Below are 11,102 nucleotides of genomic sequence, written 5' to 3'. Positions count from 1 at the left end.
TGGTGCCAAATTTCAGCTTCTTAAAGGGTTTTCCAGGGTTTAGAAAAAACCCACATGGCGTTGTCCACAGGTTGGGTCTGGTATTGCAGCTGTCCGGGCATGCTGGGAGTTGTAGTTTTGCAACAGCTGGAGGTCCGCAGTTTGGAGACCCAGGTTATAGGTCGCAGAGCGTCATACGGTTGTCTTGGTGTCTCCCCTGTAAACTCACCACTTTGGTCTTGCGCTTAAGGTTATGTTCACACGGCGGAATTACATTTCGGGGCAGATATTCTGCAGACAATGGGCGCATGCAGAACGTGCCGCTGCAAGGTCCGCTCGGAAATGCACCGTCTGCATAGACAACAATGCATTTCCAAGCAGAAAGAACGAACATGTCTATTCTTTCTGCGGACCTCGGAATTCCACGCCGTGCACAGTGCAGCAGAATCCCATTGAAATCAATAGATAGGACTCTGCTGCAGCAGAATTTCCGAGCCGAACATTCCTGTGGAACTGCACTTGTAAATTCTGTGGATAGGGGATAAGTTAATTTTTGCTGGATTCCCCTTTAAAATGAACTTTGTGATTTATTTATTCATTTTTTCTGTAAGGATCAGAATGAGTGTGAGAATCCTGTGTGTACAGAGCCTTACAGCACCCTCCCCCCCTGATACATTCATATACAGCACCCAGACAATGTGTATCAGTGTATACAGAGTCCATTTAAAGTGACAGGCAGCTATTTACAGAAGATTCAGAAGACAATGTACATTCTATCCTCCCCCTTACACAAATATTGCCCCTCCTGGGGGTATCTGCTCTGTATGTAGAAGAGGATGAGCTGTAATACAGAGAGGCCCATCTATTATCTTGTGGGAGCCTTAACACCCCATTAGGTAACAAGCCCCTAATTGACCTCATCTAATCCTATATTCCAGTGGTCTCCAAGCTGTGGACCTCCAGCTGTTGCAAAACTACGACTCCCAGCATGCCCGGACAGACGTTGACTATATATATAATGTAGGTCCCCAAACTTTGAACCTCTAGCTGTTGCGAAACTACAACTCCCAGCATGCCCGGACAGCTGTTGCCTATAACCTAGGTCTCCAAGCTATGGACCTCCAGCTGTTGCAAAACTACAACTCCCAGCATGCCCGGACAGACGTTGACTATATATATAACGTAGGTCCCCAAACTTTGAACCTCTAGCTGTTGCGAAACTACAACTCCCAGCATGCCCAGACAGATGTTGACTATATATATATATATATATATATATATATATATATATATATAATGTAGGTCCCCAAACTTTGAACCTCCAGCTGTTTCGAAACTACAACTCCCAGCATGCCCGGACAGCCGTTGGCTGTCCGGGCATGCTGGGAGTTGTAGTTTTGAAACAGCTGAGGGTCCACAGTTTGGATACCACCGCTATATATTCTTGTTCTTACTGCCCCCCCCCCCCCCCCCCCCGGCTCTGTCTGGGGGGAGGTCCCAGGCCCTGACCTTTGGAGCCACACAATAAAATCTAAACAAAGGGATCACTTCCAGCAAGTGGTCAGATAGGGATTACCCAACTGCGCCGTGTACGCAGCTCCCACGCCGAGCCCTTACCTGTACGGCAGACATGTCACCCCTGAAGGTGATCCTCATCATGGCGATCCTGTGCGCCCCACATTATACCTGGGGGCAACGGAAGAAGAAGCCCCCACCGGAAAGGCCGATAGATAAGATCCAGAGCGTGGCCAACTTCAACCTCCAGCAGGTGAGAGGATGGGGGGAGTAGTAGGCAAAAGAGCCAAATCCTTTATAGCGATGTTGTCAGACCCTTGTGATACTACAACTCCCAGCATGTCCTGGCAACTATAAAATGCTAAATATGTGGTGTCCCAGTATGGGATGTTGTTGCCCCATACTGTCCTCCTGTCCTGTCAGGCAGAGTCCCTGCATGTCCGCAGGGTCCCCCTTACAGTTCCCCATGTTGTATATAGGTTTTGTATATAGAATGTACTGTTGTTTTAATGTTTGGATCACATGATTGTTACCCCGGAGGCTCCAGTGACCAGGTGACCCCCCAAGTGACCTATGGGCTCCTTGCAAAGCCCCCCTATATAACCAGAGGAGTGGTATTACCTTCGGTGGTTAAAGGGGTACTCCGGTGGTAACATTTTATTTGATTTTTTTAAATCACCTGGTGCCAGAAAGTTAAACAGATTTGTAAATTACTTGTATTAAAAAAAAATATTAATCCTTCCAGTTCTTATTAGCTGCTGAATACTACAGAGGAAATTCTTTTCTTTTTGGAACACAGAGCTCTCTGCTGACATCATGACCACAGTGCTCTCTGCTGACATCTCTGTCCATTTTAAGAACTGTCCAGAGTAGGAGAAAATCCCCATAGCAAACATATGCTGTTCTGGACAGTTCTTAATATGGACAGAGATGTCAGCAGAGAGCACTGTGCTCTTGATGTCAGCAGAGAGCTCTGTGTTTCAAAAAGAATAGAAATTCCTCTGGAGTATTCAGCAGCTAATAAGTACTGGAAGGATTAAGATTTTTTTTAATAGAAGTAATTTACAAATCTGTTTAACTTTCTGGCACCAGTTGATTTAAAGGAAAAAAAAAAAAGTTTTCCACCGGAGTACCCCTTTAAAGCTAAACCACACCCTGGCATCATGACAAGAAGGGGTTAATAACATCTGCCCCTTGGGTTACAACATCTACCCTGCACCTCACACCCCGACGCCACAACAAATGCTGGTGCTTGTAGTTCTACTAAATCATATTAAGCCAGATACGTAATTTCTCTCCTGTCCTGAGCGACCATCGCCACTAGAGGGGGCTGCAAAAGAGACAAATCCTTTATAGCGATGCTGTTTGATCAGTACGATACTACAACTCCCAGCATGTCCTGGCAGCCATATAATGCTAAACATGTTCATCCTAGTGATGTCACTGGACGCGATCGCATGACCTCATTGGATTTGTTGTATAATTCGTGCGGGGTCTGTGAGAGGGACGGGTGGGGGTCACCTGATACTAATAGACTGCAATGTATGAGGCCGATACTGATGATCTAACAGTGTTCCCCACGCTAGGGTGAAACTACAACTCCCAGCATGCCCTGACAGCTAAAGGGACACTGATCTACACTGAGATACAGCAGAGGGATGCATAGAACAGATACTGGAATGTAGGACCATCTAGTGGCCAAAGAGGAGCATTACAGTCAGGAAAGAAAAAAATGGGAGTCTGCTGCACCAAAATTTCTGAGTGGACGTTATCCGCTGGAATCCCACCGTGTGATTACGGTGCGGTTTTTAACACGGAAATGCGCCATGGCAAAAGCCACGCAATGTGACGTGACTTGTTTTCCGCACTAAAGTTTCCATTGTAGTCAAAGGAAGCTTCAGGGCTGAGATACAGCAGCTCAGGCTTAGATACTCAGACACAGCAGCTCAGGCTTAGATAGACTAACTCAGCAAATAGAAGTGTTTCCCAAACAGGGTGCCTCCAGCTGTTGCAAAACTACAACTCCCAGCATGCCCGGACAGCCGTTGGCTGTCCGGGCACGCTGGGAGTTGTAGTTTTGCAACAGCTGGAGGCACCCTGATTGGAAAACACTGGCAAACGGTATCAAAATATGATAGACTTAGATACATGGAACAGTAGACAGTATCACACATGATATAATTAGACTGGTCCAAAACATAATAGACTTAGATACACAGCTCAGCAAATTGTATCAGGCATGATAGGCTTAGATACACCAGTCCGGAGCATGATAGGCTTAGATACACCGGTCCAGAATATGAAAGGCTTAGATACAGCTGTTAAGCAGACAGTTTCTCACATGACAGACTCAGATACAAGGGCTCAGCAGACAGAAACACACATGATGGATTTAGATACACAGGCTTAGCAGAAGGTATCACATATGATAGGTTTAGATACACCAGCACAAGTCTGGCTTAGATACAGAAGTTCAGCAGACAATACAAAAATAATAGGATTATATACACATGCGCAGCAGACAATATCAAACGTGATAGGATTAGATACACAAGATCTGCAGACAGTATCACACATGATAGGGTTAGATACACCACTGCAGCAGATAATATCAAATAGGATATATTTAGATAAAGCGTCTCAGCAAACAGTATCAAACAATAGGCTTAGGTACCCCACCACAGCAGACAGTCACACAGGAGAGGTACAGATACCCCAGCTTAGCAGACGGTATCACACAGGAATGGCTTAGATACACCATCTCAGCAGACAGTATCACACAGGAATGGCTTAGATACACCATCTCTGCAAACAGACTCACACATAACAAGCTTAGATACCACCATCCCTGCAGACAGACTCACACATAACAACCTTAGATACCCCAGGTCAGCAGACAGTATCACACAGGAATAGCTTAGATACACCATCTAAGCAGAAAGTATCACACGTTAGATTTAGATAAAGCAGCCCAGAAAACCGTATCAAATGGCTTAGGTACACCAACACAGCAGACAGTATCACACATGCTGAGCTTAGATACCCCAGCATAGCAAACAGTATTACACAGGATTTGCTTAGATACACCAGCTCAGCAGACAATATTACACATAAAAGGCTTAGATACACCATCTCAGCAGATAGTATCACACTGTGTAGGCTTAGATACATCACCTCAGCAGACAGTATTACACAGGAATGGCTTAGATACACCATCTCCGCAGACAGTATCGCACATGATAGGCTTAGATACCCCATCTCAACAGACAGTATTACACATAACAAGCTTTGATACCCCAGCTCAGCAGACAGTATCACACAGGAATAGCTTAGATACACCATCTAAGCAGAAAGTATCACATGTAAGATTTAGATAAAGTAGCCCAGAAAACAGTATCACATGATATAGGCTTAGGTACACCAACGCAGCAGACAGTATCACACATGCTGAGCTTAGATACCCCAGCATAGCAGACAGTATTACACAGGAAATGCTTAGATACACCAGCTCAGCAGACAGTATCACACATGACAGGCTTAGATACCCCATCTCAACAGACAATATCACACATAACAGGCTTATATACAACATCTCCGCAGACAGTGTCACACATAACAGGCTTAGATACACCATCTCCGCAGACAGTATCACACATAACAGGCTTAGATACACCATCTCCGCAGACAGTATCACACATAACAGGCTTAGATACACCAGCTCAGCAGACAGTATCGCACATAACAGGCTTAGATACACCAGCTCAGCAGACAGTATCGCATATAACAGGCTTAGATACACCAGCTCAGCAGACAGTATCGCACATAACAGGCTTAGATACACCAGCTCAGCAGACAGTATCGCACATAATAGGCTTAGATACACCAGCTCAGCAGACAGTATCACACTGTGTAGGCTTAGATACATTTCATCTGGACCTTTTTGCTCAGAACACTGCAGATGTAGCCACTATATCAGGTCATGACTGTGTGTATCACCGTATTGGGGGTCATGAGCGGCTCTGATGGGGGTTGTACTCTCAGTTCTCAGGGACGTGGTATCTCCTGTCGGTCGCCTCGGAGTGTAATTACCTGAAGACAGAAAACCACCGCGTGGAGGCCACTATGGCGAAGATCTCGCCCTCTAAGAAAGACAGGGGACCGGAGACCATGGCCGTCAGCACCTTCCGGAAGCTGTAAGGAAACCAGATATATATATATATATACACAGTATATGGTGGATATATGTACAGTGTCTCTATAGGACAGTGTTTCCAAACCAGGGTGCCTCCAGCTGTTGCAAAACTACAACTCCCAGCATGCCCTGACAGCCGTAGGCCACAAGTCGGACATCTAGCCCAGTGTTTCCCATCCAGTGTGCCTCCAGCTGTTGCAAAACTACAACTCCCAGCATGCCCGGACAGCCTTTGGCTGTCCGGGCATGCTGGGAGTAGTAGTTTTGCAAGGGCTATAGGCAGAGATATAACTCTGCTGTGTGAACAGGCGCCATAACATTTCACGTCTTCTCTTTCAGGGACGGAATCTGTTGGGAGATTAAACATTCCTACCTGCCGAGCAAATCAGATAAGGGCAGGTTCACCCTTAAAGGTGGGTTATAGGGGGACCCCCACCCCTACGTATGCTAAATATGACGTCCTGCATCTCTTTGTCATTTATTGTTATCATAGTATATAAGAAATCTGCAGGAGACCGTCAACAAGTAAATAAAACATAAATAAAAATAATATAAAATAAATTAATTAATAAATAAAAATTATGTAAAATAAATAAATAAAAATAATAAAATGAATAAATAAAAATAATATAACATAAATAAAAATAATATAAAATAAATTAAAATAATTTAAAATAAATAAATACAAATAATATAAAATAAATAAATAAAAATTATGTAAAATAAATAAATTAAAATAATATTAAATAAATAGAAATAATGTAAAATAAATAAATAAAAATAATATAAAATAAATAAATAAATAGAAATAATGTAAAATAAATAAATTAAAATTATATAAAAGAAATAAATAAAAATAAACTTTGGTTTAAAGTTGTGTTTTCCAAAACGTTTATGTTTACTTCTGGGGGGGCTTAAACCCCTTGTACAGACCAAATACTTTCTCGCAACTGAGGGGTTGTTACAGTTGTATCCGGTCCAGACAATATTCGTTTGGATCTAAAGACATCAGCGGCAGACGTCAGTCCCGATAGTTTATTACAATGTAACAAATAAAAAAAATGCCTCAGGCTATGTTCACACGGTGGATTTTTTGCGCGGAATTCTTCTTAATAATTTCGGCGGAAATTCCACTGAAATTTAATGCCTATTATGTTCCATGGGATTCAGCTGTACCCGTCCACACGGCGAAATTTCCGCCGCAGAAATTTCGCATTCCTCAAAATTGTCCTAGACCCATCTTTAAATTTTGCAGAATTTGCGGGCGGAATCCCATTGAACTCAAGGGGGCTTGAAAGTTCGGCAGAATTCTGTATTTCGAGCACAAAAAAAAAAATTACGCCAGAATTCTGCAAAAATTCCAGAACTGCAGAACAGAATTTGAATGGAATTGTGGGATTCCACCCTGTGAGAACTATTAGGTGACAGCAAGCAGAGATCCTAAAGATGGTGACATACTGTAACCTTGCAGAACTTTTTCTCTCGAATTCTGATTTGTTTTCAGAGGTCACATGTTGCCGCCCATTGAAATACATTGTATCGGATATGGACAATGCATCTTGCTGATGGTTTCCACCAATAGATATTTTGTTGATACAATGAAATGTTCACTAAGTGACCAGATAATGCGGCGGCTGCTGGATGCTGTTTGTTACCTGTACATTACACCTGTGTTTCCTTCTGTTTAGCCCAGGGATATAGCGGATCGCTGGACATGGTGGTGGGGGACACGGACTATCAGAATTACGCCATATTGTATTACCAGAAGAAGAACAAGATCACCCTCAAACTCTATGGTAAGTATCACCAGCATCCTAGAGCTGAGGTCTTCAAACTGCGTCCCTCCAGCTGTTGCAAAACTACATCTCCCAGCATGCCCGGACAGCCGTTGGCTGTCCGGGAATGCTGGGAGATGTAGTTTTGCAACAGCTGGAGGGCCACAGTTTGAAGATCTAAGATTTAGATCAGGGTTTTCCCAACCAGGGCTGCTCCAAAACTACAACTCCCAGCATGCCCGGACAGCCAAAGGCTAAGACCTCTGCTCTAGAACTTCTCTAGTTTTCTAAGATCCAAGGTCTCTGAACTGTAGACCTCCAGATGTTGCATGCTGGGAGATGTAGTTTTTGCAAAATCTGTACATCCACAGTTTAAAGACCAAAGATCCAGATCCGGGTTTTCCAACCGGTGTGCCTCCAGCTGTTCCAAAACAACAACTCACATTATGCCCGGAAAGCCTTCGGTTGTAATTTTTGCATCATCTGGAGGTTCACAGTTTGAAGACCACAGCTCTGGATCTTCTCTAGTTTTCTAGAATCCCAGGTCGCCAAATTGTAGACAATCAAGATGTTGCATGCTGGGAGTTGTAGTTTTGCAACATCTGGAGGTCCACAGTTTGAAGACCAGAGATCTAGATCAGGGTTTTCCAACCAGTGGGCCTCCAGCTGTTGTAAAACTACAACTCCCAGCATGCCTGGAGAGCCTTTGGGAGTTGCAGATTTGAAACAGCTGGAGGACCACAGTTTGGAGACCAATGCTCTAGATCTTCTTTAGTTTTCGAGAATCCTAAGTCTCCAAACTGTGGCCCTCCAGATGTTGCATGCTGGGAGTTGTAGTGTTGCAACATCTGGAGGTCCACAGTTGGGAGACCATTGCTCTAGATCAGTGGTCTTCAACCTGCGGACCTCCAGATGTTTCAAAACTACAACTCCCAGCATGCCCGGACAGCCGATGGCTGTCCGGGCATGCTGGGAGTTGTAGTTTTGCAACATCTGGAGGTCCACAGTTGGGAGACCACTGATCTAGATCTTCTCCATTCGCATTCTAGACTACAAAGTCCCATTGACACCCACCAGTCACGTGACCTAATCTGCTCTACATATGTAAATACAATCAGAACTCCCACAATGCTCTGCTCTTTGTAACAGGTGATTTGTAGATTTCGCTCTGGACATGCACGAAAACGAAAAAAATTAAAAAAAAACGCGGCGAGAAGAATTTCTACCTTCTATGTTGTTTATATACGGTTTTATTTATTCACAGGTCGTAAAACTTCCGTGAGCGACAGTATTTACCTCAAGTTCGATGATCTGGTTAAGAAACAAGGGATAGATCTGGAGTTTATCTACGCGTTCCCGTCATATGGTGAGCGCCGGGGGTTAATAAGGCCATGTTCACACACCGTACGGTCTATGGTTGTATTTTCCGCCGAAAAAAAACTGACGTCTTTTTTATGTTGTGTGAACACAGTCTTATAAATTAATATGGTGTTTTGTAGAAATGGGTGTGGCTATTACATGGGGTGGGGCTTTGTCAACCAAAGGTGGCCGCCATTTTTTTCTCTCTCTTAAATTCACAGGATTCTGCGATTCGGCCGATCAGTTCCACATTCTCAATGGTAAGTGGAAGTAACCCTTTAGGACCCTAAAAAAGAAGAGACTTTAGTGTCCTCCAATAGAATCAATAGCAGGAAGTGCAGAAATGTTTTAAGCCCAGCCCCCTTTTTTTATTTCCCCTCCCAAAATATAAGACACGCCCCTTTTTCTCAGTCGCTCTTCATTGGGGGACACCTTACTGATGGGTATATGCTCTTGCCACTAGGAGGCGCTGACACTAGGAAAAATAGTCGGCTCCTCCCTGGCAATATAGACCCGCCCACTGGAAGTGAGGTCATCAGTTTTGTCACCAGGAGAAGCCAACAAAGAAATACGTCCGAAGGACCCAAGAAAGGAATCAGAAAAGATCATCCGGACAAAAAGATAAGAAATGGGTGGGTGCGGTGTCCCCCAATGAAGGCTACGAGAAAGAGATTTTACGGTGAGTACAAAAAAAAAATCTCCTTTTCTCGGTCGCTCTTCATTGAAGGAAACCTATACTGATGGGATGTACCAAAGCAGTCCCTTAGGGTGGGAATAACAACCCTATGGGACTGCTTTGGTACATCCCATCAGTATATATGATCTTTTCTGGTTCTTTTCTTGGGTCTTTCGGACGTATTTCTTTGTTGGCTTCTCCTACTGCTTGGTGACAAAACTGATGACCTCACTTCCAGTGGGCGGGTCTATCCTGCCAGGGAGGAGCTGACTTTTTTTTCCTAGTGTCAGCGCCTCCTGGTGGCAAGAGCATATACCCATCAGTAAGGTGTCCCCCCAATGAAGGCTACGAGAAAGAGATTTTACGGTGAGTATAAAAATCTCCTTATTAAAATGTACACGAGTCCATCCTCTTGGAGGAGCCACAAGTTGGGTAACACTAGTATACATTACATTCTCCATTCACATATAGTACAGGGTTTATCATAGCTCCTCCCACTGTCAGACATGTGACCTAGTTATGTTAACATCCAGGCTCCCACAATGCACTGCCCTAACGTTTTTTTTTTCTATTGTAGAAGTTCCAAGATGATGACGGCAGCCACTAGGGGGAGCCACTGCTGCGTAATGTCATCCTTCATACCGATACAATCCTGCTGTATATAATCTCCCCTGTGGGCAATAAAGTTAAAGGAGAACAACTTCTATAAGAGTCATCACGTTTCTGATTGGATATCTCATATGTCAGGATTGCAAAACTACAACCGGACAGGGCATGCTGGGATGCTTGTCACACAACAGGGCTATGGGGTCTGGGCCTTCCGGGTCACATCACAGGGCTATGGGGTCTGGGCCTTCCGGGTCACATCACAGGGCTATGGGGTCCGGGCCTCGAGGGTCACATCACAGGGCTATGGGGTCCGGTCCCAGGGGGTCACACAACAGGGCTATGGGGTCTGGGCCTTCCGGGTCACATCACAGGGCTATGGGGTCCGGGCCTCGAGGGTCACATCACAGGGCTATGGGGTCCGGTCCCAGGGGGTCACACAACAGGGCTATGGGGTCTGGGCCTTCCGGGTCACATCACAGGGCTATGGGGTCTGGGCCTTCCGGGTCACATCACAGGGCTATGGGGTCCGGGCCTCGGGGGTCACATCACAGGGCTATGGGGTACGGGCCTCGGGGGTGACATCACAGGGCTATGGGGTCCAGGTCTCGGGGGTGACATCACAGGGCTATGGGGTCCGGGCCCCGGGGGTCACATCACAGGGCTATGGGGTCTGGGCCTTCCGGGTCACATCACAGGGCTATGGGGTCCGGGCCTCGGGGGTCACATCACAGGGCTATGGGGTCCGGGCCTCGGGGGTGACATCACAGGGCTATGGGGTCCGGGCCCCGGGGGTCACATCACAGGGCTATGGGGTCCGGGCCTCGGGGGTCACATCACAGGGCTATGGGGTCCGGGCCCCGGGGGTGACATCACAGGGCTATGGGGTCCGGGCCTCGAGGGTCACATCACAGGGCTATGGGGTCCGGGCCCAGGGGGTCACATCACAGGGCTAGGGGGTCTGGGCCTCGAGGGTCACATCACAGGGCTATGGGGTCCG

At 45.6% G+C, this 11,102-nt stretch overlaps 1 protein-coding gene across 1 annotated transcript; it reads left to right on the top strand.

Annotated features, from left to right (window-relative positions):
- Positions 1 to 1,448: 1,448 nt before the first annotated feature.
- C8G (complement C8 gamma chain) lies at positions 1,449 to 10,202 on the top strand. Its single transcript, XM_056541010.1, has 7 exons — positions 1,449 to 1,747; positions 5,536 to 5,687; positions 6,026 to 6,099; positions 7,375 to 7,482; positions 8,726 to 8,827; positions 9,042 to 9,080; positions 10,074 to 10,202. The coding sequence occupies exons 1-7, from the start codon at positions 1,610 to 1,612 to the stop codon at positions 10,085 to 10,087; spliced, it is 627 nt and encodes a 208-aa protein (XP_056396985.1). The 5' UTR covers positions 1,449 to 1,609; the 3' UTR covers positions 10,088 to 10,202.
- The last annotated feature ends 900 nt before the right edge of the window (positions 10,203 to 11,102 follow it).

The sequence above is a fragment of the Hyla sarda genome, chromosome 9 (assembly GCF_029499605.1).
Source record: "Hyla sarda isolate aHylSar1 chromosome 9, aHylSar1.hap1, whole genome shotgun sequence".
Taxonomy (NCBI): Eukaryota; Metazoa; Chordata; class Amphibia; order Anura; family Hylidae; genus Hyla; species Hyla sarda.
Note: the sequence above shows the minus strand (reverse complement) of the source record. Positions and strands in the feature narration are given on the sequence as shown.